The following is a 26719-nucleotide window of genomic DNA, read 5'->3' as shown; positions in this document are numbered from 1 at the left end:
TTAAAGTGGAGGGTGGCCGCACAATACTATAAGTCCTAGATTTCAAACGTACAGACTTTAATAAAATGTGAGAGTACCTGAAGAAAGAGCTGTTCGGATGGGAGGACATAAGAGAAGTGGAAAAACAGTGGTCTAAGCTGAAAGGGGCTATAAAAATGGCTACGGAACTTATGTGAAGAAAATAAATAAAAATAAGAGAAAAAGGAAACCGACATGGTTCTTCAAACTAGTGGCGGAGAAAATAAAGGCAAAAGAGTAGGCGTTTCTGAAATTAAAAAAAAACAACCCACGAAAAAGAGTACATAAAGGACTACCGGGTGAAACTGAAAGAAGCCATGAGGGAGATATGTTTGGCAAAAGTGCAGGCAGAAGAGAAAATGACTAAAAATGTAAAAAAAGGAGGCAAAATTTTTTCCCGATATATCAATGAAAGGAGGAAGATGAAAAATGGAATTGCTAAAATAAAAGATGCTAGGCACCGATATGTGGAGAGTGATGAGGTAAAAGAAAACGTGCTAAACAAACACTTTTGCTCTGTGTTCACGGAAGAAAATCCTGGAGAAGGACTGAGATTGTCTAGCAAAGTTACACGGGAAAATGGAGTAAATTCTGTGCCTTTCACAGAGTAAAGTGTTTATGAACAACTTGAAAACCTGAAAGTGGACAAAGCGATGGGACCAGACGGGATCCATCCCAGGATACTAAGGGAGCTCAGAGAGATTCTGGCATGTACTATTAAAGACTTGTTCAACAAATCTCTGGAGACGGGAGTGGTTCCTGGGGATTGGAGAAGACCGGATGTGGTCCCTATTCACAAAAGTGGTCACAGGGATGAAGAGGAAAGTACAATACGGTAAGCCTTACTTCGGATGTTGGAAAAATAATGAAAGTATTGCTGAAAGAAAGGATAATGAACTTCCTAGAATCTAATGGGTTACAGTATCTGAGGCAACATGGCTTTACTAAACGTAAATCTTGTCAAATGAACCTGATTGACTTTTTTGATTGGGTGACCAGAGAGCTGGATCAAAGACATATGCTAGATGGAATTTACTTAGATTTCAGCAAAGCGTTTGACACGGTTCCTCATAGGAGGCTCTTGAACAGGGATCTCAAAGTCCCTCCTTGAGGGCCGCAATCCAGCCGGGTTTTCAGAATTTCCCCAATGAATATGCATTGAAAGCAGTGCATGCACATAGATCTCTTGTATTTTCATTGGGGAAATCCTGAAAACCCGACTGGATTGTGGCCCTCAGGAGGGACTTTGAGACCCCTGCTGTTGAACAAACTTGAAAGGCTGAAGATAGGACTCAAAGTGGAGAACTGGATTAGAAACTGGTTGACAGATGCCAGAGGGTGGTGGTTAATGGAAGTCGCTCGGAGGAAGGAAAGGTGAGTAGTGGAGTCCCTCAGGGTTCGGTGCTGGGGCCGATCCTGTTCAATATGTTTGTGAATGACATTGCTAAAGGATTAGAAGGAAAAGTGTGCCTTTTTACAGATGATACCAGGATTTGTAACAGAGTAAACAACGAAGAGGGAGTGGAAAATATGAAAAAGGATCTGCAAAAGTTAGAGGAATGATCTAATTCCTGGCAACTAAAATTTAATGCAAAGAAATGCAGAATAATGCATTTGGGGATTAATAATTGGAAGGAGCCATATATGCTTGGAGGTGAGAGGCTGATATGCACGGATGGGGAGAGGGACCTTGGGGTATAGTGCCCGAAGATCTAAAGGCAAAAAAACAGTGTGACAAGGCGGTGGCTGCTGCCAGATGGATGCTAGGCTGTATAAAGAGAGGCGTAGCCAGTAGAAGGAAGAAGGTGTTGATGTCCCTGTACAGGTCATTGGTGAGACCCCGCTTGAGAATTGTGTTCAGTTCTGGAGACCATATCTGGCGAAGGACACAAAAAAGGCTTGAAATGGTCCAGAAGAGGGCGACGAAAGAGGTTTGCGCCAAAAGACGTATGAGGAGAGACTGGAAGTCCTGAATATGTATACCTTAGAGGAAAAGAGGGACAGGGGAGATATCATTCAGACAGACGTTCAAATACTTGAAAGGTATTAACGTAGAACAAAATCTTTTCCAGAGAAAGGAAATTGGTAAAACCAGAGGACATAATTTGAGGTTGAGGGGAGGAATACTCAAGAGCAAAATAAGGAAATTCTTCTTTACGGGAGGGTGGTGGATGCCTAATTCCATACGATCCCCCCAGAACCCTAAGATCTGCTTTACAACATACTTAGGGCCTATTTTACAAAGCCACGCTAGCAGCTGCTGCGCGGCAACAGCCCCAAAGCCCTTTAAATCTCTATGGGCTTCGTGGCCATGACTGCACAGCAGCTGCTAGTGCGGCTTTGTAAAACAGGCCATTAATGTTCCGTCACTAAAAATAATTGGCACCCGTTGTGCTTCTTTCTTTTCAGTCACCATTCCTTCAATTTGGAACTCTCTTCCTTTATACATCAGAGCAGAACAAAACTTGGATTAATTCAAGAGTAGTTTAAAATGCTTTCTTTTTAGCGTAGTTTGCGTGTCATCAAGTGGAGCACTATGTGGGATTGCGCTTGCACTTGGGGGCCAGGCTGCAGGAGTTGTTTGCTCGGGAGGAGGGGGTGTCCCTCTCGGTGTCTAGCCTTCATGCTAGTTTGCAAGAGTTACAACCAGCCAAGGATTACCTGGGCATCTGGAGTAAATGGGAGGGGGAACTGCAGATTAATTCGGGACATTGGGATGTAGCTCGTACCTTGAGGGCGATGCCTGGGGTGACCCCGTGTGCTTGGTTGCGGGAAACTTATTATACGCACCTATTACACTCGTACACAGTTGTATTACAGTGGAGGTCTCCCTACACCACTGTGTCATAAATGTGGGACAAGGGGACACACTTTGGGACATGCCTTTTGGTCCTGCCCCTTTATCCAGCGCTTCTGGAGGCGTATAATCTCTTACATATCAGGGTTAATTAGGAGAGCCTTGCGCAGTACCCCGGCCCACTTTGTCTTGGATTTGCCGAGGGGGCATTGGGCTCTGTGCAGGAAGATGAGCTTACTGGTCAGGAAATGTATTCTTCAGTGCTGGATGGTCCCGGACCCTCCGGCGTTTTGGCATTGGCGGAACCAGTTGCATCAATTGGCCATCTGGGAGGCACGAGATGCCGGAGGGGCTGGGAAGCGAAAGATGTTGTTCTTTAATATCTGGGAGCCCTATCTGTAAGCCTTGCTTCCAAAGGGCCGCAGTGCGGTCTTAAGATGGGTGTCCTAATCTGGGCGCTCAGATGATTGGGTTGGGAGAGCAATGGCGAGTACTGATGGGGTGGGGTAGAGAGTACCATTGGGGGGAGGGGATTGGGGAGGGGTGGTGGGAGTATTGGAAGGTTCTAGCACTTAATCACGGATAGGATAAGTGGGCATAGGTGGGGGGAGGGGTGATGCGGCATCTTCGGGGCTCATAAGAGTCCAGGGCCTCGGAGTGCCTTTCTGTTATTAATCTTGCTTGCCCTATATAGAGTAGGATGGGGGGAGGAGAGTTTGGTTGTTGTTACTCTTCTTTTGTCCATGCTTGTTATATTATTGTATATGATGCATCATTGTTTGTACTGTGTACCTTTGGGGTGCCCTGGCGTTGTATTTGCTGCTGTTTGCATCAATAAAAATTGTTTGAACCTAAAATGCTTTCTTTTTAAAGATGCCTACAACTGATTTATCCTTTTTTAAATTATTTATTATTATTAATAAGCAATCCCTCCCTTGTCATATCGTTTGTTTTTATCCATTTATGTTTTCTTTCCTCACAAATTGAAGTTCTCCCCTCTTTTTCCTCTTGTATACTTGTCTGTCTCATAAGAATTATGTTTATCATTTGTAGTCTGTTCCCTAATTAATATTTAAACAACTTTTATTGTACAACGCTTTGAATTTTATGGTAAGCATTTAATCAAATTTTAATAAACTAAGAAACTATCTACTATGTTACTATGAAAGTGCTGGAACTCAAAGGCTAAATTACCAACTGCCTTAGGGTTTCATATTTCATATCAGAAAAACAGCCCTCTACAAGCTGTACACTTCAAGAAACAATTATAGAGGCAACCTTCTGCATGCTGCTTACTACAGATTGTAAAATTAATACTTACCGTAACCTCACTGTGAAATGTTCCTGCAGCCCTTGTTCAGGAATTTGCTTCTTATTGCTAGGGAAATTAATGCACTTAACCTCACTTCACCTAGTGTATGAATTTACCCCAGGCTACATAAACAAGGTTACAAGTTTCTGAGCTGTAGGATCAGTACCAGAAGCTGGTGGGGCTGTTAAAGATTTAAGGATAGAATATAGCTCAGAATTCCTAGCCTGTGAAATTTGCTGGTAGTAGTACCTTTTCTTCTATACTTGGATTGATTATTTATATTCTTTGGCTTTGCTCCTATAAAGAATGAGAAGTGAGGGGAATGTCTTGTAACTCCAATGCTGCTCTATTGAACATTGCCGACTTTGAAGGAGATGTTGTTCACATCCATACCATGGCTCAGAACATTTAGGTGTACGAAGGGGAGATGACATTAGAGTCTAGTAAGGAGTATAATGCTGTAACCCATTGATGTGTTTGTTCTTTTAAGATGACAGCAGAGAATAATTCTGGTTGTAAGTTACTGTGGATGAAGGGCCATGAAAATGATAAAAGGGATAGGAAATTCTCTATGAGGAAAGGCTAAAGTAGCTAGGGCTCTTCAGCTTGGGGAAGAGACAGCTCAGGGGAGATATGATAGAAGTCTATAAAATATTGAGTGAAATGGAAAGGGTAGATGTGAATATTAGGACTAGGGGGCATACAATGAAGCTACTAAGTACTGTAGTAGATTTAAAACAAACCAGAGAAAATATTGTTTTACTCAGTGTGTAATTAAACTCTGGGATTTGTTGCCGGAGAATGTGGTGAAATCAGTTAGCACAGCAGGGTTTAAAAAGGGTTTGGATAATTTCCTAAGAGAGAAGTCCATAGGCCATTATTGGGATGACTTGGGGAAATCCACTACTTATTCCTAGGATAAGCAGCATAAAATCTGTTTTACTCCTTGGGATCTTGCCAGGTACCTGTGACCTGGGTTGGCCACTGTGGAAACAGGATACTGGGCTTGATGGACCTTCAGTCTGTCCCAATATGGGAATATTTATGCTCTCATGGATCACTGGAGTGGACATGTTAGTTGATAGGTGGTTTAATGCCAGGATCATATCTACAGTGTGACATGCAGAGTGAGTGGGGCCATCAAGGAGTGGTGATAAAGAAATATATGAAATAAATTTCAGGAAATCTTCAGTTAGAGAATGGTTAGTGTTGTCAAAATGTATATTAAAGTATCTTAGTATGATGGTGTTGTCTGAGGATAGTCCACAACAAGGAGAACACCAACAAGCTCCACAGAAAACCAATTGGAAGTCATAACCGAAAACAAAACTATTTAAATATTCTTCACAAATATTCCAAATGGTGCAGGTATCAATCAATACAACACACATCAAAGAGCAGTGGTACAGACCCAACACAGTCTGTGTTGTGGCTATGAATACCTTCTTCAGGGATCTAAATGCCGAATGCCTTAAATCTTAATTATGCATAAAGCATACAATGGTGTGTGGAGAAGAATATTGACAATTAGTGTAGCGTGAATGCAAGGGTCTAAGGATTGCATTCTTAGGCACGTGCCCCAAGTGAGAAGTGCAAAAACCAAAGGGAACAGTACAGTTAGGGGTGAAGAATATGTACATGACAGAAGAGCGGGACTTGGGTGTGATTGTATGTGATGATCTTAAGGTGGCCAAGGGTTGAATAATAATAATAATAATAACTTTATTTTTCTATACCGCCATAGTCAGGCGACTTCTAGGCGGTTTACATTGTAAGAGGGCTGGACATTCAGCGAATAACAAAAGGTCTTAATACAAAACAATAAGTTTACATACAGTACAATACAATACAGTACAGTAACAATACAGTGAGTCTAAATACAATACAATACAATAAGACTAGATACAATACCATGCAATGTGTCTAATACAATAAAATAGTCTAATGGGAAACTAACGTGCTAATTGGAGTTCTATGGGTAATGAATACCTGAATACTTTAGAGCTTACATATGAGTAGGAGTTCTATGAGTAGAGGATATCTGAATAGATGAGGAGCTTCTTGAGAGGAAGAAAAAGGCGTTTACGGGGAGGGGAGTCCTAGTGAGGGAGGGTCCTAGTGAGGAAGGGGACAGTTGAGGAGACAGTTTTAGTCAACGAATTTAGCGAATAGGGCGGTTTTGATCGATTTACGGAAGGCACTGTAAGGCAGATTGGGTTCGTTTATGTAGTTTTTCATCCAAACTTGCTGTCTGCTTGCTTGGAACTTAAAGGTTCTGTCCAGGAATGATTTGTATCTGCAGCCTGTAATCTTTGGGTATGCAAAGAAGTTATTGTTTCTGGTTGCTCGTGTGGGGTTGTGCAGGATGAAGTGAGTTTGCAGGTATGAAGATGCTAGTCCCCAGGCTTGCCTGAAACAGGTGCAAGCAAATTTGAATAGTATTCGCGCTTCTATTGGAAGCCAATGCAGTTTTTTATAGTAGGGGCTGATGTGATCGTTTTTTCTTAGTCCGAAAATTAGGCAAACGGCGGTGTTTTGTATTAATCTCTGTTTTTTTATTGTTTTTTGTGGGATGCCCAGGTAGATGATGTTGCAGTAGTCAAGAATGGATAGGATCAGTGCCTATACCAGCAACCTGAATGACGTTGGGTCAAAGTATTTTTTTATGGTCCTTAGTTTCCATAGCGTGATGGCGATAGCCAGAAGGATGCTAGGGTGCATAGGGAGAGGTATGGCCAGTAGGAAAAAGGAGGTATTGATGCCCCTGTATAAGACTCTGGTAATACCTCATTTAGAATATTGTGTGAAATTCTAGAGACCGCACCATCAAAAAGATATAAAAAGAATCATGTTTATCCAGAGGAAGGCTACTAAAATGGTGTGTGCTCTTTGAGATAAGGCGTTTGAGGACAGACTTAAAGATCTCAATCTGGATACTTTTGAGGAAAGGCGGGAGAGGGGAGATATGATAGAGACGTTTAACTTCTGGCATAAATGCACGTGAGTCGAGTCTCTTTTATTTGAAAAGAAGCTCTGAAATGAGAGGTCATAGAATGAAGTTAAGAGGTGATAGGCTCAGGAGTAATCTAAGGAAATACTTTTTTACAGAAAGGGTGGTAGAAGCGTGGAACAGTCTCCCAGAAGAGGTAGTGGAGACAGAGAATGTGTCTGAATTCAAGAAAGCCTGGGATAGTGCACGTGGGATCTCTTAGAGAGAGAAAGAGATAATGGTTACTGTGGATGGGCAGACTGGATGGGCCATTAGGCCTTTATCTGTCATCATGTTTCTATGTTTAGGTGGAAACCAATGACAGACACTTCTGGGAGGCAGGAGCTGGAACCAACTCGCTACTGCAAATTCAGAGATTGTTGCCTGCAATATAGAAAGCAGTCAGGTAACAAGTTTAAAAGTTTACAGTACAGTGGCAACTAACCATTAGTGGCTCAAAGAGTCGCCTGCCTTACTTGGTAAAAGGGAATTCTGGCCATCTTTGGAGAAAATCTTCAGTTGACAGAGCTTGGGGACCTCATGAGCTAACATTTATATTGGGAGGTGCCAGGGGAAGAGTGAATAGTTGGGGGAGAGCAGAGAAAAAATTTTGTGCCCACCCACTATGGGCTCAGGCCCACCCAAAATTGACTGTCTGGCTCCACCTATGGTGCAGAACAGAAATTTGTTAAGCAATTCCACTTTATTCTTATCAGCTTCTGCATATTCATCCCCTTCATCGTTGAATATCACAATTACACTTTTATACTTCATTCAGTCATTAATATAATGAAAAAAGTCATAGCATCCAAAGGAATGGTGACCAAATTCAGAAGATGTTCTTCCATTCCTGTTTGTGTTCATTTTCTACGGTTGTAAAACAAGCCTTTCCTGTCACCCCTACTCCTCAATGTGCTGTGCCCAGCTCACAACCTCCTCCTTTGCTGGCTGGGATCAATCTAGTACTTAGAATTGTGGGCATTGGCACCGGCGCTGTGGGTGCCCGAGCACCCCCAATATTTTTTGGGACCTCACATGTCCAGGGCCTGCGTGCGGTCCAGGCATCTCTTCCCCTCCTGTCCTTCTCCCCCCCTCCCTTCCCCTCATCTTCCTGGTCTCCTTTCAGTCTTCTTTTTCAGAGGAGTCCAAGCGCAGCAGATGGAAAGTTTTGGGGCAGCACCGGCAACTTACATAGTAACATAGTAAATGATGGCAGATAAAGACCCAAGTGGTCCATCCAGTCTGCCCAACCATACATGCTCCATAAATTAATTTAGTTTAAATGGTCCTTTTTCTTAGATATTTCTGGCCAGAAAGCCAGAGCCCTGCCCAGTAGTGTGCTTAGGTTCCATCTACTGGAGTCTCCATCAAAGCTCACTCCAGCCCATCTTAACCATCCCAGCTATTGAAACCCTCCCCAGCCCGTCCTCAACTGAATGTCCATATACAGGACACAGGTCGTGCAAGCCTGGGGCCCCTCCATAAAAGAAGACTGAAAGGAGACCGGGAAGGGAGGGAGAGGAACAGAAGGAGAAGAGATCTGGGCCCACGGGGCTCACTGGAGCTGTTTTAACTTAGCCAAGGGGTGGGACTGGAGGAATACAGAGATGTCAGAGCACGGGAAGGGGAGAGAGAGAGAAGGAGGAATACAGAGATGTCAGACTACAGGAGGGGGCGAGAAAGAGAGGGAAGGAGGAATACAGAGATGTCAGACCACGGGAGGGTGAGAGAGGGGAGGAGATAGTGCACAGAAATGGAGGGGAGGGGGAGAGAGAGGGAGGACTTGGTGCACAGGAATGGAGGGGAAGGGGAGAGAGAGGGATGACTTGGTGCACAGGAATGGAGAGGAAGGGGAGAGAGAGGTATTTAGCACAGAGATTTCAAGCTATGTATTTCTAGTTAAATCTTCTAGGGGTACTTTATTATTGAAAAATAATTTCCTAATTAAGATGAATTATGACAAAAGACCTAAGATTTGTCTCTTGTATAGAGAAAGAACAGTCAATGGTTACAGCCTGAACCAATGCAGAAAACCACAGTACCCCAACCTTCACTGCAGCTTTCCTAATACTTAAGCAGAGTAACCATCCAATCCAATCCTTGGTTTTACAAAAAGTGCTTGCCTCAGTTAATATTTTCTAAGTTCAGCTAGGGAATGAGATAATTCTACTCCAAACTACCTTAGAACAGAAGAATCAGCCAGAGTTTTTTGAAATAGATAAGTTTTTAACATTTTCTGAAAAGTTGTTAAATGAGGAAGTAGCCTGATGTCCGAAGGAAGCTCATTCCACATTTTTGCAGATAGAAAAGTAAAAGATTTGCAAAAATTGGATATACTTTTTATTAAAAGTATGTTAACTGATGGAAAGCCATTCATCTGTCGTCTTGCTTTCTCTCTCTCTTTCCTAACGACAAAGTCAAACAGCATTGAAAAAATTCAGGCTTAGCTTTCATGTTGACATTATAGTGCAGGGGCTCTGATCTAGATTTCCGGATATCATATGGCTGGTGGATTTGTTGAGTTTGTTTGTCAGTTGAATTTTATTGTGTATGTTTTATTGTACCCCACGCAGAATTTTTGGATGCTGCGGGCAATACATTTTTAAATAAAATAAATAAATAAGACCCCTGTAGCTTGGATGTCCAAGGTAACTGCCCTGATTGCCAGCCCCTAACGCCAGCCCTGGATAGCGTAGAACTCTTCACATGCTGTACCTATGGGAAGTAGCCAGGAAGATAGTTACTGATCAAGAGACGTGAGTGATAGAGAGGAAAGAAAAAGGCAGCAGTGAAACTATAACCCACCTAGTTTTGTAGTGTGCAGATAAAAATCAGACCCATCTATGAAGCTTTTCAATTTTGTTTTTCTTTTTCAGTTTAACACAAGCCGCACCCTAGCCCTCACCTCGGGCATGCTGCTCCCTGTTTTTTTTTTCCATCATACTCAGGAATGCAGTTCTTCAGCTTCTACCAGGTGAGGCTGCCAGGTCTGTCATGGGCCGGGTGGGGATTGGATCTCAACCATCACCTTGCAGAGGTAGCGAGAGAAGAAACTGAGGACCTGTAGGTTTGCCTGAACCTGCAATACAAACAGCAAAGCAGAAGGCTTTAGGCTTAAAAAAGCTGTGCAGCAAGCTTTGGGAATAACGGAGTGGGGTGGAGTGTAGGAGGATAAAGAAAGAGCAAGAGCCATTTATGGAAGTTTCTGACTGAGAACTTGTTACTTAAAAGAAACTATGACTGGCTTGTGACTTTCAGAAAAGCTTAAGATGGAGAATCTGTGACTATTAAGAAGATTAAGAATGGGATCTCAAACCTTTTAAAAAAGTTTGATATAGCCTAGATGTTAGAGGTCTCGGAGAAGTCCATCATCAGAGAGGTTGGGTCAACTAAACAGGTCTTTTCAGACCTGCTTTTACCAATGGGCAAAAGAGGTGGTTACCCCAGACCCTGCATGGTAGGGGGCCTACTGAATTACCCAGTGTCATTGCAGTATCTAGTATATTTGAAATCTGGGACCGATCATTTTTAACACCCCCTCCACTATATAATAAAATAATTTTTAGTAATAATCCACAAGCCACCTAGGAAAAGGCAGCATCTAGTGCTCACTACAATGTTTAAGAGTATCAATATACCCATTGTAAAACTAAACCAGCCAAATTAATACAGATCAATCCTGCACAGTCATTGCTAACAGAAAACCATGCCTTTTTCCTACACACAGAACACAGATACTTATTCTATATTGGGCAAGGGTGTAATCACAAACTAAAAATAGAAATATGTATGCAGAAGTTAAAATGAACTGCCAAGAAGCCAGACTCTGCTTGCCATGCGACACTACAGATATAGTGATGGATGTTCCCCAATACTGTGCAAAATATAGAGAAAGCAGATATATATTTGAAAAAACTGAAAAATATCAATCATTACTTTACAAAATTAACAAATACTGTAGAAATAAAATGGCTGAGGGAAGGTATGATTGAAGTCTACAAAATATTGAGTGGTGTAGAATGGGTACAAGTGGATCAATTTTTTACTCCGTCAAAAATTACAAAGACTAGGGAACTTTAACAGATTAAAGTGTTTTCCCCTCCCCCATGCAAATATTATTCCCCTGGGCAACAGGAGATACTAATCAAATGTGGAACTACAGGTTCCAGCATGCACTGGGCTATGGAGCTCAGTGTTAAGTCACAGAGGCGGGACTCACAGGAGAGAGGTATTTCTACCCAGGCTGGGTTTATTCTAGAGAGGTTTCTGAGGGAAAAAGATTTGACTAGTATCTGTTACAGTCCCCTATTCTTTGTCATTTTTGACGGAGTAAAAAAATTGATCCACTTGTACCCATTCTACACCACTCAGGATTTTGTAGACTTCAATCATAGCATCGCTGGATTGCTATGGGCCACATTGACCAAGAAAGACCAAAGTGCCAGCAAAGAAAGGCCCAGCAGATAAGTGAATAAAAGATACAAATATCAGATGAGAAAATTGTCAAAGACTGAGAAAAAAGGGTCCAGTACTCACCTAGGTGTAGGTGACTCTGGGTTTTAATTTTGTAGTAGCTGGACCTGTAACAAACACAGGTCACAAATAATTCAGTCCTGAATAAAAGCCTTTTAAAAATTAAATATCAATGCCATAGTCAGAGTAATTGAAAATACTTATCTGATATATAGTTTGGTTTTATTCTGTGAGACTATTTTATGTTAGTTAAGGCAGTGGTTCCCAACCCTGTCCTGGAGGAACACCAGGCCAATTGGGTTTTCAGGCTAGCCCTAATGAATATGCATGAAGCAAATTTGCATGCCTATCACTTCCATCATATGCAAATCTCTCTCATGCATATTCATTAGGGCTAGCCTGAAAACCCGATTGGCCTGGTGTTCCTCCAGGACAGGGTTGGGAATCACTGAGTTAAGGTATATTCGATTCTCCTGTTCACCTGCTAGAAATGTTAAAATAAAACATTTGAATATTTTATTCTGTCTTGAGAAATATATATACTTGGTGCACTTTGTGACAGGGAGAGTCCTGTCATGCTGAAAGAAACCCTGAAGTGCTCTAAAACTATCCCTAAACCTACCCCTAGAAGCAGGCAGGTAAGGGAAACTGCCCTGCAGAATTTATCCCCAGTGAAAGGCAACCTAAAAGGGACTCGATTATACTTGCCTAGTTCTAATGCATGGAATGCTAAAAGTAAATAACTATAAGGACCAGCACGCACCAGGCAGGTGATAGCAAAACACAAAAAGGAATTAGCTCCTGTAATCAGCTCTGTTGGGGGGCAGGGTTAATGAGCAGGGAAGCTATCCAGGCTCATTAGCAAAGCACCAGAGAACCACAGGTGTTTTGAGGGGCAATCAGCCCATGCTAGAGAAAAGGGTGTGTTCCCTAGGCAAGGCAGGCAGAAACAGCCAGTAGCTTACAGGATACCAGAATCTTTGGAGAGAAGCAGACCTGTGCTAGCCAGGATTCAGAGGACAGTAACCAGCATTCTCCACAGGAAGCAAGGAGTAAACCTCAAGACAAACTTCTAATCATTGTTCTGAAGGTAATGATTTTGATACAGAAATGCCAGAAGAAATGTCTGCAAATGATGTGGAAATGGAACCTGCGTCATGCTTGTTTGAGAGCATGATTACAGAGTGAAGTTTGGAGAAAGTAAAAAATGTTGTTTCTGATAAGGTGGTGTTACCTCACAAGACTAAGAATATCAGAAGAGTTAAGAAGTGCTGCCTCTGATTGAATTAAGGGTAACAGAAGAGTTAAGAATCACTGCTTCTGAATTTCCATAATCACAGGAGAACTGTGGGGAACCTGACCAAGTGCAAGCAGGTTGCAGGTTCCAGAACTTGAAATGGAAAAGTTATTTTTGTGTTTTGCTTGAACTTTAGTAGTGAATGAAGCATGGTGGGCTACCAATGAGAGTTTTTTTGTTTGTATGTTTTTGGAATTGCACTACAATATAAAAACAGAAAATAAAGTCATCTTAAAATTCACACTAAACACCTGTACTGGACCTGTTTATTTTGATGTAGACACCCCTCTACCCCTCCATGCCTCATTCAACCGCTTGGCTGAGGCTTGGATGATTTGGGGCTACTCCAGTCCTGATCTTACCCAGTCACAACTTTAAACTATTTTAATTATACAGCTATATTTTTATCTTGCACAAGTGGTAAATTTTAAAATTATTCATTCATTTTAACATCATTGGGTGTGATATAAAAAATAAACAACTTGCCCCCCTTTTACAAAACCATAGTGTGGTTTTAGCGCTGATCGCACTGTAAAAGTTCCAATGCTCTTAGAATTCCTATGAGCATTGGATCTCTTACTGCTGTGGCTGTCACTAAAAACTGCACTGTACTTTTTGTAACAGTGGGGCTTAATGTTAATTAATACAATAAAATAATGTTGATGCAATGTAACGTCAATTCAACAGCTAGGAGTAAACAATTATAATACAGCCTCTTTTGATGATTTTATGTTATCACACATACAATGGACCTCATACACCTGAGACATTAATTTGTTTTTTTCATATTATTACTGGGGTGGTATATTCATCATTGGTCCCTATTATGGTATCTTAAATTTTATTATTTAGTGCATGCATGTGCATTGAATATGATGGAAAGAGCACTTAACTTGCTTAGCTCAATGGTAGCTTAACCGTTTCATGTCGCTGTTTTCTCGGGCAGTGCAGCTTTCTCTATGCTCAGTTCTATAGCATGACACTATCAACAGCCATCTGTTGGTTTGATTTGTTTGGTTTTTTTTGTTTGTTTTTTTTTCCAGAGGCAACTGATATTCTTCCAAATGCAATTAAAGTCTTCTAAATCGTCCTCTGTGCCTAGCTTACAAAGTTTAATTGGCTATATCACTGGAGCGCCTACCGGAAAGGGCAGAGAAATCCTACCAAAGTAATGCCCTGTTCCTGGTTGGTTGAAGAGCCTATAAATCAGAAAGCTCTCCCTTGGGGTGGGCGACGAGGAATTAGATTAACATCAGAGCCTTTCAGCTATTTGTGCCTTAATCTGAAATTATGCTCTGAAATGTAACCTAAACCACTAATCTAGGCTAAAACAATGTTTTGTATTAAACTCTAATAGAGACTCTAAAGCAGTGGTCTCAAACTCAAACCATATGCAGGGCCCCATTTTGGATTTGTAGGTACTTGGAGGGCCGCAGAAAAAAATAGTTAATGTCTTATTAAAGAAATGACAATTTTGCATGAGGTATAACTCTTTATAGTTTATAAATCTTTCTTTAACTGCGGCCCCTGAAGAAGACAATTTGTTGAAACGCGGACCGTGTTGGGTCCTGTGTAAACAGCGGACTAGGTCCTATAGGTTTTTATGTGGATTATTTTATCTCTCTGTGGAATATTTTAATGTGTATTTGGAACTTTGTATCCTTTATTAAAGTCCATTTCAGGATCATCGTTGCTCCACAAAGAACTACAGGTACCAGCATGCACTAGGCAGAGGATAGAAAAACCACAAAGGGATTAGCTCCTGCAATCAGCTCTGCTGGGGGCAGGGTTAGTGCAGGGACGCTATCCAGGCTAATTAACAAAGCACAGAGAACTACAGGTATTTTGAGAGGCAATCAGCCCCATGCTAGAGAAAAGGGTGTGGTCTCTAGGCTAAGGAGGCAGCCACAAACTTACAGCATTCCTGAATCCTTGAGGAGAAGCAGACCTGCGGAAACCCGGATTCAGAAGGTAGAGACCAGCACTTCTCAGAACAAGCAGGTAGAAAACCTTAGAACTAAAGCCTCTAATCATGCTTCTAAAGATACTGGATATGATATGGAAATGCCAGAAGAAATGTTAGTAGGGGATATTGAAATGGAGCCTGATGAATTAAGCATGTTTGAAGGCATGGTCACAGAATAATGTTTAAGGGAAATAAATGCTGTTTTCTGATAATGTGGTGTTGCCTCATAAAACAAAGTAACAGAGAAATTAAGGATTACTGCTTCTGATTAACTACGGGTAACCAAACAGTTAAGAAGCCCATGCTTAGGGTGAGAGGGTTAATTACACCCTGAGAACTGCTCCAGAGGCAAGTTGTTAGAAGTTGCCATATTTTCTTTTCTTGAACTATAAAGTGAATAAGCATGGTGTGCTAACAGGCTGTTAGCCACCAATGAGAGGTTTTATTTTGTTTGTTTGTATGTTTTGGAATTGCACTACAATATAAAACCAGAAAATAGTCATCTTAAAATTCACACTAAACACCTATACTGGATCTCTTATTTTGATGCAGACACTCCTCTACCCTCCATGCCTCAATCAACCACTCGGCTGAGGCTTGGGTGACCCAGATCAGGTCTCAGGCTATTTGCTCTATTACTGTGCCTCTCCCTTCCATCTCTCCCTTCACCACCCAAAAAATATTGGTCTTCCCTCCACTCCCCCCACAGTCTGGCATCTCTGTCTTTTTCCCTTCAGTGTCATCTCCCTGTTTCCCTTCAGCGTCTTCTCTCCACTCTCTCTTCCCTGTTTGCCTTCGGCATCTGTTCTTTCCACCCCCTTTCCCTCCCCCTTCAGCACCCCTCGTATACTCTGAGCATCTCCCTCCCTCCCTCCCCTACTTGACGTGTTTTTAATTTAATGTGTTAAGCAGCCGGAGCCTGCTTGCTATCGCGTGCGTCTGCGGAAGCTTCTCCTCTGACGCAAATGGAAGTTGTATTGGAGGAGAAGCTTCTGCAGATGCACACGACTTCAGGCAGGCTCTGGCTACTTGCACACATTAAATTCAAAAGCACCACAAAGATGAGGGAGATAGATGCGGCAGTGATCGGTAAGGAGGGAGGGGGCTACATGCTCCCTCCCTTAACGGTGTAGATAAGGCCATTCCTGCTCCACGGGGCGGTGGATGGCCTTGTTCCCGTACCCACGGTGAGTACTTGATTTTTCCCCCACTGTTTTGGTGGGTTACCCATGGCTAGCCATGGGTAACAGCCACTGTGTCATTCTCTATGTAGGTACTAGAGGAGAGGGGTCTGATTAGACCTCTCTTTTTAATATGCAACGCCCAACCTGGCCAGTTGTCACACCAGGAGGCTGCTTCAGGCTCACTATTGACCTTTGGGCTGTAAATCAGGTTTCCAAATCTATGAAACTGGTGGTAGCCTCATACCCTGAAATGATTTCCAAATTTAACCCCAAATGTAAATTTTTCTCTTGTCAAGACATACCTCTAATGCAGGGGTGTACAACCTTATGGCTTCCCTAGGCTGCATTGGCCGAAAAAAATGTTTCTAGAGCCGCACAAATGTGCAAATGCTGCAGCAAGACAAAGGAGGGAACCAGCAAGACGGTAAACACCCGGGGGCAGCAGAGGAAAACACTACATAGCCCTCGACTGGGGCTGCAAAAAAATGCTTTACGGGGTTGCAGGTTGGACACCCCTGCTCTAATGGTTTTTGGAGTCGGCCCCTGAATACCAATACAAGACAGTTTTTCAGTGGCTGAATAAACAATATGCATGGATTGCATTACTTCAAGGTTATAAAAATTCCACAGCTATTTTTCATAACTATATGTACAATGTCCTGACACATGTGATCTGCAGGGAAAATGTGATACAATATGTTGATGGCATTTTAGTTCAGTATAAGAATGAGTTTATACAATGGGCAAATGTAAGAGAAATTTTAACAGCTCTTTTAGAAGCTGGTCTTAAGGTTAATCCTGCCAAGGCTCAGCTGTGGAAATCACAGGTCTCCTTTCTAGGGGTTACCATTGACCAGGATGGTAAGTCTATAGATTCTCAGAGGATACAGCTGATACAGAACCTACCACTTCCTACAGATCAGAAATCACTCCAATCATTTTTAGGGCTCACAGGGTTCTGCCATGAATTTATGCACAACTATGCTGAGGTTGCAGCTTGTGATCATGTGATCAGGCCAAGAGGTCACTACCCATCACCTCTCCACTCCCCAGGCACTTCCAATCTTCTTTCTTGTTAATTCTGTTCTTAATATACATGACCTCCATGGTCTCTTGGGCTACCTCTTTACTGGTCCCTTTGGTCACCACCAGTCACTCACTCTTGGGCCATCTCTCTGGGTTATCAGGCTGCTTCCTAGGGGGTCTGCTTACAGCTCCTGGTACTATTTACCAGTCTCTCTGCTGGTTGCCACTGGTCCTGCTGGTCCCTCCGCCGGTCACTAGCCAGTTCCCCTCAGCCATCGTACCTTGAACTCTTCCAGCTGCTTGTGGGGCCACCGCCAGTCCCTTGCTCTCCAGTCTTTTTGGTCCCCACCGGTCCTGGATGCTGTTCACTGATCCTTCTGCCTGTCATCAAGTCTGAGCCCCTCCCTGAACTTCAAGCTTTACCGGGTCCTCTGGCTACTTCACTCCTTGGCTGGTCAACACCAGTCTTCCCCACTGGTCTCTCCACCAGCCTTGCTCAGCCAGGACTGCACTGGTACTCTGGTCCTTTCCCAGACCCTTGGTCACCGGTCATTCCCTGAGGACTGGTCCCTTAGGAACTCTCTATCTGAGGACTTTCTAGTCCCTCAGACACACTCTCATTGGGCCTTCTGCTGGTCGTTGAGCCTGAGTTCTCTCCAGTCACTCCAAGTTCTACCAAGTAGGCTAGTACAAGGCAGGATATTTCTCTCTGCTACACTGTGCCCTCTGTCAGCACTGGACAGCTCCTCTACTGCACCAGGCTCCCTGTAAGCACCGGCCAGTACTGGTATCTAGGGCTTACCAAGAGTTAAGTTGAAGCCAGCATTCCTCCTCCCAAAGGTCACCCAGGCTCCCAAAGGAGCTGCTTTTCTCAGCTCCTGGCTCTGAAACTGTTCTTTTCAACACTTTATTCACTCAGCTCTCAGGTGCGTTTGCAAGGTCTCTAATGCAAATTAGCTCCTCCCTTTTGCTGCTCAAACTCCCTCCACTGGTTTGTGACAGGAACTTCACCCTGCCACCCAGTCCTACTCTCCCTACTGAAAAGTAAAGGTTATGTTACAGATGCTGTCACCAAGCTGAAGCACATTTTAACCTTGGCTCCTGTTCTTGCCAACCTAGATCACACACACAGTTTTTTCCTTTATCCTGTTGTTGGGAAGAATAGTGTAGGTGCAGCACTAGCGCAGCACCTAGGTGGAGTTGATCATCCATTTGCTTTCTTTTCCAGAATTCTCTCACTTCTCCTGAACTAAACTGGGTCTCTGTGAAAAGCATACACTGGCTGCATAGGCTGCCATGCAGAAGTTTACATACATTATTGGTGCTCAAACCACACTTAAATTCAAGATTAGGACTGAGAGAATAGCCCAGTGATTCCTGATGTTGCAGGCACAGAATATAAAGTTTGAATTGCTGAAACAGCCTAACATACAGATTGCAAGAATCCTACTGGAGGGGCAACTTCATGAATGCCAGTCCTCCCCGAGTGCCCCTAATTGCATGATCTTTAAAGAACTAATACTGGACAAAATATCCCCTTTTCTTCCTACACTATATATTGATGGCAGTAGCCAGTGTGAGGGAAGCAGGCAACTTACAACTTTTGCAATTGTACAACTGAACTCGGCTAACCAAGTGATTCTGCAGAGACAGTATTTCTGTGGTTCTGCTTTGGCACAGTATGGTGAGCTGACAGCTTTTGTAGCATGTCTGCATCAATACCAGGAATCCTACCCAGAAATGCAGATCATTTTAGACTGTTTTTAGAAGTACCATTGCATTGCTGCCGTGGTGATTAGCTAATATCTTTAAATCAACAGATGGTTCAGCTATATAATATTCATCACTATGGCTATGGCACTACAATTAAGTGAGAAGTTTTAGAGTGCACTTAGTCAAAGCGAAAACTCACAAAAAGAAAGGCCTTTTAGTAAAGGGAAACACATTAGCTGACTCACTAGCCAAAGAGGCATGCCATGTAGGTCCCATATGGCCCAGGTATGAGCAGACTTGTACGGTAACCATTGCCACCTGTTTCACAGATTATGATCATGTGGCCCCACCAGACTATTTTATAACCCTGCTGGAAAATGACCCTCAACTTTCCAATCTGAAGATACTAGTGCAAGACAGCTCAGAAAACATATACAGCACACACCCTTTATCATACTCACTATACAGAAAGACATTCTATGTGTGAAATGGGAGGCAGGCTTAGTTATAGCTATTCCCAGAGCTCAAGGTAAAGACCAAATGCATTGGGTTCATGGCGCAGGCCCTTTGGGATACCCCAAATCTGATGAAATGCTGTCTATCCTAGACATGTTGGTATGGTGGCCAGAAATGAAACATGACATACAGGATTATGTTTCCCCCTGTATAATCTGTGCCTCATTTGGGAGACAACCTAAAAAGAGAAGGAGACAGTTAATGAGCACTCATCCACGTGGCCCATTTGAGAGACTGCAGATAGATCGTGTGGGTCCTTTTCCCTTAACTGCTAGAAAAAAAAAAAGATTTTTACTCATTGTGGTTGATTCCTTTTCACATTGGGTAGAGCATTCCTGGTACCAGATCAGACTGCCAGGACCACAGCTGAAGTTCTCACTGTGCAATTTTTTATACGCTGGGGGATTCCAAAAACCATTCATTATGACAAAGGTCTTGCTTTTGTTTCTCAGCTTATCAGGGAATTGTTTGAGTTTCTAGTCATAGAACAGCAATTGCACATCCCATACTACTAACAGGCAGCAGGTCAGGTAGACAGAATAACAAATGGCACCCTTTCCCCTATTCTCTTTAACATCTACATGTCCTCCCTGAAACTCTTTCAACTATCCCCCATGGAAACAATCTACACTTATGCAGATGATATCCTTGTCCTCCTTGATACTGACCAGAACCTCATCAACCTCCACGAAAACATTACAGCTTGCATAATGAGACTCCGTGCCTGGTCCCTCTCGGTAAAGATGAAACTAAACGAATCTAAAACAAAACTACTCTTGCTCGGCCCAAAATTCGAACACCTGCCCACACTTTTCACACTACCACAGGCGATACACTACAGCTCGAGTTCTCATGCGAGGTCCTTGGTATCACTATCGATTCCTCTCTCTCCCTCAATGACCACCTCAACTCCTTGGCAAAATCATGCTTTTTCAGCCTTCACATGTTGAGGAAAGCTAGATCCTACTTCAGCCAACAACACTTTGCCATCCTTGTCCAATCCATCATCCTCTCCAAACTAGATTACTGCAATGCCATCTACTTAAATCTATCAAAAAAAAGTATTCTAAGACTCCAGCTAATCCAGAATACTGCAGCCAAACTGATCTTCTCAAAACGCAAGTCTAACCATGCCTCCCCACTCCTTGCCAAACTTCATTGGCTCCCAATAATCTCCAGAATCCATTTCAAATGTTCCTGCCTGGCTTTCAAGATCATTCACGGAATCCTGCCTCCTCTTATCCCACTGTCTTTCAACTCCTCCAGTCCCGACTCCTCCAGAACTGCCCAAAGGCTTAAACTAGCCTTCCCCTCTCCACGCGGCATCCACTATTCAGGCAAACTGGGAAAATCCCTTCTCTTCAAAATCACAGGTCTTTGGAACGACCTCACCACCCCGCTGCGGAACCTGAGCTCCCTTCAGTTATTCCGCAAACAACTGAAAACCTGGCTTTTCAGCAAATTGTAGCTCTATCCTTCCCCCCTTTCTCTCCCCCCTTCTACACATAAGTTCATGTAATCCTTTTTCTTCTTCTCTACCCACTATTTTAAGTTCTTGTAAACCGTGTCGAGCTCCATTCTCATGGAGATGATGCGGTATATAAATTTAAGGTTTAGATTAGATTAGATTAGATTAAGGCCCATCTCAGTCCTATGCTGCCTCTGACGAGGAAAAAATTAGGATTAGGTACTCCCTTTGGTCTTTATGCATATCAGAGCTAATGTTTGCAGGTTTTGCAGCTTATGAAGCCTTGATGGGAAGGCCAATGTCATGGTGGGGAAAATCTGCTATCCTTTTCTTCTAGAGGACCAGATGGTAATATTTGTTCAATGAGTGGATGAAATACCTGCAAGAACAACTACAAGAAATACCGACCACTGTGTTGGCTAACACAGAAAAGTCTAGGGATTATTTACAGGAAGTAAATGAAAAATGTTATGATTTAAGGACCCAGACCAAACCCACCCTTTGGAACAGCAAAGTGGGATGGACTGTACTTAGTAACTAATGCCCTAGGCCCAAGCCTATACCAGATCCTAATGCTAGACAATCAGCAGTGTTGGAAAGACATCACTCAGTTGAAACCGTATTGGTAATGTGTTTATCAGTCTGTTTTCAGATATCACCTGAAGACAACACGGACAGCGGTTTCTGCAGACAGCTCAGACAACTGCATTCTGAAGAAAAGTGACTAGGGGATGGTAGTATAGTTGATGAGTCCTATCTACAAGACAGGTGTGTAATAATGATATAAATATATAGTAAACATTATTTCTGTTATTGTATTTATATAAGTAGTAAGCACTACTGTTATGCCTATGGCCAGGGGGTAACTGAAACTCAACATACTACTAATATGTCTCCTCAAGTCTGCTTATCTGACCTCCGTGACCTGGGTGTTGCCAAGACAACATCAAAAGGACAGTAAAACCAGATGGGAAGCTGGTTTCTGCAACAAGTATCTGCTATCTTGACCTCCTTGACGTGGGGGTTGCCCAAACAACATCAAAGGGACAGTAAAACCAGATGGGAAGCTGGTTTCTGCAACAAGTATCTGCTATCTTGACCTCCTTGACCTGGGGGTTGCCCAAACAACATCAAAGGGACAGTAAAACCAGATGGGAAGCTGGTTTCTGCAACAAGTATCTGCTATCTTGACCTCCTTGACCTGGGGGTTGCCCAAACAACATCAAAGGGACAGTAAAACCAGATGGGAAGCTGGTTTCTGCAACAAGTATCTGCTATCTTGACCTCCTTGACCTGGATGTTGCCAAAACAACAAAGAACAAAAGACCAGGACCGGGTGTGCATGAATCAAGGACGCTGGTTACTGCAGGACCAGCTGTTTTTACTATGAACTCAGCAGTTTTCATCCTATATAAGAACGGAATTCTGCCCCTAACATTAGAATCCAAGACGTCTAAAGGGACAGTCTCCCATGTCCACCCACCTATCAATTGCAGGGATTCCCAATTGTGAAGGCTGGTCGTTGCCTGGGATTACGGTGATGCTATTTTATTCTTATATTCATATAAATATATATATTAAAGGGTTATTGTTTATGCTTTTATATTGTCTGTGTGCTTTTCTGAGTGTCACTGATCATCCCATTTGACAGAAATAAGTGGCGGAACAACTACTTAATTTGTTTCATTCTAATAGTGAGTTAGCTTTTTACTAAGCCACGGTTCTGTTTGGTCTTGTATCTGCTCTCCTTTATCCAAGTCTCATTAAAGGAACTATCATCTGAATATACACAATTGGCTGGACTAATTCCATAAATGGGGTTTATCCAGTGGCATAGCAAGGGTAGTCGGTGCCCAGGCAGAAGCACCCCCACGCCCTCCTTTCTGCCCCCTCCTGCTCCTTCTACACCTCACACGCCACACTAGCACCCTCCCTTCCCTTCCAAACCCCATGCCTCTTTAAATCTTCAACAAAAACACCCAAAACTTCCACAGGAAACAAGGAAAAGCCATAAACAAAGAAAAAATGTGGAAACGATATTTTTGATTAAAAGTTTTAATAACAAATATTCTTCACAAATAAAAGCAATGCAGTCAATACAAAATCAATCCAAATGATACACAGCAAAAACTGGTAGTGCAGTCCTGACACAGTGTGTGTTTCGGTTAAGAAACCTTTTTTCTGGGGTCCAATGGAAATACACCACAAAATTTAGAAATGCAGTGAATCATCAAAATAGGTGTTGACCACAAATAATGCTGTGTTCTGATGAGTGATCTGGTTAGGGCCAGCTCCAACTTTTAAAAGGATTTTGGCACTTTTGACTCATCAACCTTCAGCAACAAGATGCAGTATCCCTCACATGTTTCTCATTTTATGTATGCTGAAAAATCACCCTACCATCCACCTCTGTCCCAGATGCTGCCTCCACCAAACCAGGTGCTTTCTTGCTTTTCCTGCCCCAGCGCTGCACTGTTATGAGAAATTAAAGGTATATGCACGGTGGGAAGAAGTAGAAGTCAGCAAGGGGACACGGCTGAGAGAGTCAACTAGCAGGCACACTGGCCAGTAGAAAGGTGCCTCTTCCACCCAAGTGACATTTCAGAGTCGGGAGAGAGAGGAAGCATATAGGAATTGGAAGAGGGAGTGAGGGAAGGGAGAGATGTTGGACTCAAATGAGGGCAGGAAGGAGAGATGTGAGGGAGGGAGAGGGGCACATTGAGACATGAAAGAAAAGAAGGGAGTAGGGAGGGACATGAATTTGGGACGAAGGGATTCTGAGGTGGGAGAGGGAATAGAAATGGAGAATTGTTGAGCATGGATGTGAGTGAGAGGGAAAGGAAGAAAGAGAATTGTTGGGCATAGTGAAGGAGAGAATTGTTGGACATGGTGATGGGAGAGGAATGAGGTAGAGATGAGAGGGAGAAATGTTGGATGTGGTGCTAGAGAGGGAACAGTGGGACAAATGAAAGGGATGCAAGAGGGAGGAATGTTGGACATATTGGTGGAGGGAATGGAGGAAGAGATGTGGTTGGAGCTGGAGAGGGGTGATAGAATGAGGAATGTTGGGCATGGGGCTGGTGGGCAGGGGTGAAAGATGCTGCATATAATCTGGGGGATAAAAGAGGCAGAAAATATTGAATAGAGGGGGTGGAGAGTCTCTCTCTCTCTCTCTCAAGAATGTGCTTTTTGTGGTTACCATTGTGTATTGTTAATAAGATTATATTGTGTGTATAAGAAATGGCATTTACAATTAGTACTATTATTATGGAGGTGGGGTCTGGGGCGGAGTTTTTCAGTCCCCCCAAACAAAAAAGCGTTCTGCTGCATGGGGTGCCCTTAATACAATTGATATAGAGGTACATCTCAACACACTTCTGATGGGTTTACATCAAAGCATCTTGTGTAGACACATTTGCTCTTATTTCATCCATTATAGAACAAAACACTGTGGCTTTAGCACATAAAGAATATTTCCTTGTCTATGGCCTGTGATCAGTACAGATCGAGCTTATTACTATCTTAAAGGAATTTCTGATCACACCTAAGTTAGACCACTGACCACTATCCCTTGTCTAGATGACTAGTACTAAATTACCTAAATTTGCTATAGCGCACCTTGATTGGTGAATAGTTAGTGCTTTATCTGTACTTTGATCCCATGATCAGGGCACCACACTGTTATTTAACCTGTTGTTAATGCTGGTGTGCAGTTTGATAATATTCCTTTGGACCACCTCACTTGGGAACAGCCACTGGATGATGACTGGACTTCATTCAAGCCAATGGATCCCTCTCTATGTGAGCAGACACCATTCCATTTCAAGTGTGATCCTCATCGGTTTAAAGAGGCTGACAGCTCCTGTTGGAATAATTCATCCTCCTTTTCCTTAACTGCCAAGCTTTCCTATTTACCTACTACCTCACACATTTTATACTACTTTGGAGCTGGACACTATTGTTTTCATCTATTCTTTCCACAAAATGTTTCTTTTTTTCTGGATCCCCAGATACATGGCATCCACCTTCCTAAGAACATTTTGCTATATAATTCAAACGATTTATTGAACAATTTCTGGTACAGCTATACACCACTAATCTCCATCACCTACTCTGCACATCTGGTAACCAATGACTCTATGGACATTCCAGACTTTATTTCATATGCTGTCCATCCACTCCTTGGCGGTGACAGGATAATCACGCGCCAGACACCAGCGCACCAACAATCGAGCGTTGACAATTTGGCGCAAGAAAGAAGTGCGCTGCGGGAAACTTAGTTTTAAAGAGCTCTGACAGGGAGTGTGGGGGGAAACCCCCCCACTTTACTGCATAGTGTTCATGCTGCTGTTGGGGGGTGTGGCGGGTGCAACCCCCCACATTATAGAGAAAACTGAACTCTTCCTGAAAAAAATCGGAAAAAGTTCCATTTTCACTAAAATGGAGGGTTCCAAACCCCCCCAAAAGCAGCGCGAACACTATACAGTAAAGTGTGTGTGTGTGGGGGGGGGGGGTTTCCCCACTCACACCATGCTTTGGAGCTCTTTAAAACTAAGTTTTCCCATGGCGCGCTTCTTTCTTGCACCGAATTGTCAACGCTCAATTGTTGGCGCACTGGTGTCTCGCGCGCATGGGGTGGGGTGAGACCAGTGGCGTACCAAGGGGGGGCGGGAGGGGTGGTCCGCCCCAGGTGCGAGCCCTGAGGGGGTGCTCCGGCGTCCGTTCCCCCCACCCCCCCACCCCCGATGTCTGGTTCTTCCTCTCTGGCCTCCCCGCACCATTAAGAGTACCGAAGCAGCCTGCAGCAAGATCGCGATGTCAGCGATCTTGTGCTGCTTCATGCTGTCCTCCGCCGCGGTCCCGCCCCCTCCACTGATGTCAGAGGAGGGGGGCGGGTCCGCGGCGGAGGATAGCACAAGCAGCTCAAGATGCTGACATCGCGATCTTGCTGCAGGCTGCTTCTATTCTAAATGGTGCGGGGAGGCCAGAGGGGAAGAACCGGACGTCTGGATGGGGGGCGGGAGGGGGGGGTCGAGCGGTCCTTTGGGGTGGGGCGGGCAGGCAGGCCTTCAGGAGGATATGCAGGCCTTAAAGGGGGGGACAAGCCTTCATGGGGGGGGAGACAGGCTTTTGGGGAGGGACACAGGCAGGCAGGCCTTCAAGGGGGGACAGGAAGGCAGGCCTTTAAGGGGGGTACAGGGGGTGGGACAGGCCTTCAAGGGAAGGACAGGCCTTCAAGGAGGTGCAGGCCTTTGGGGGGGTGCAGGCCTTCTGGGGGGGGTATAGCCTTCGGGGGGGTGCAGGCCTTCAAGGGGAGGGACAAGCCTTCAGGGGGAGATGCAGGCCTTAAAGGGGGGGGACAAGCCTTCATGGGGGGGAGACAGGCTTTCAGGGGGGGACAGGCAGGCAGGCCTTCAAGGGGGGGACAGGCAGGCCTTTAAGGGGGAACATGGGGGTGGGACAGGCATTCAAGGGGGGGGACAGGCCTTCAAGGGGGTGCAGGCCTTCTGGGAGGGTGCAGCCTTCGGGGGGGTGCAGGCCTTCAAGGGGAGGGACAAGCCTTCGGGGGAGATGCAGGCCTTAAAGGGGGGGGACAGCTTTCATGTGGGGGAGACAGGCTTTCAGGGGGGGACAGGCAGGCAGGCCTTTAAGGGGGGGACAGGGGGGTGGGACAGGCATTCAAGGGGGGGACAGGCCTTCTAGGGGGTGCAGGCCTTCTGGGGAGTGCAGCCTTCGGGGGGGTGCAGGCCTTCAAGGGGGGACATGCCTTCATGGGGGAGACAGGCTTTCGGGGGGGACAGGCAGGCAGGCCTTCAAGGGTGGGACAGGCAGGCCTTCAAGGGTGGGACAGGCAGGCAGGCCTTTAAGGGGGGGGACAGGCCTACAAGGGGGTGGGGACAGGCCTTCAAGGGGGTGCAGGCCTTCAAAGGGGGGGTGACAGGCCTTTGGGGGGGACCCTG

General features: G+C 44.1%; 1 protein-coding gene across 1 annotated transcript in view; it reads left to right on the top strand.

The window, feature by feature from the left end:
- The first annotated feature begins 10051 nt into the window (after positions 1–10051).
- KAT5 (lysine acetyltransferase 5) overlaps positions 10052–26719 on the top strand; it is a 267178-nt gene continuing 250510 nt past the window's right edge. Inside the window, 1 exon segment of the mRNA XM_033954195.1 lies at positions 10052–10090. Coding sequence (XP_033810086.1) covers positions 10067–10090 — 24 coding nt within the window. The 5' untranslated portion in view covers positions 10052–10066.

Source organism: Geotrypetes seraphini, chromosome 8 (assembly GCF_902459505.1).
Source record: "Geotrypetes seraphini chromosome 8, aGeoSer1.1, whole genome shotgun sequence".
NCBI lineage: Eukaryota > Metazoa > Chordata > Amphibia > Gymnophiona > Dermophiidae > Geotrypetes > Geotrypetes seraphini.
This window is presented reverse-complemented; position numbering and strand designations above follow the sequence as displayed.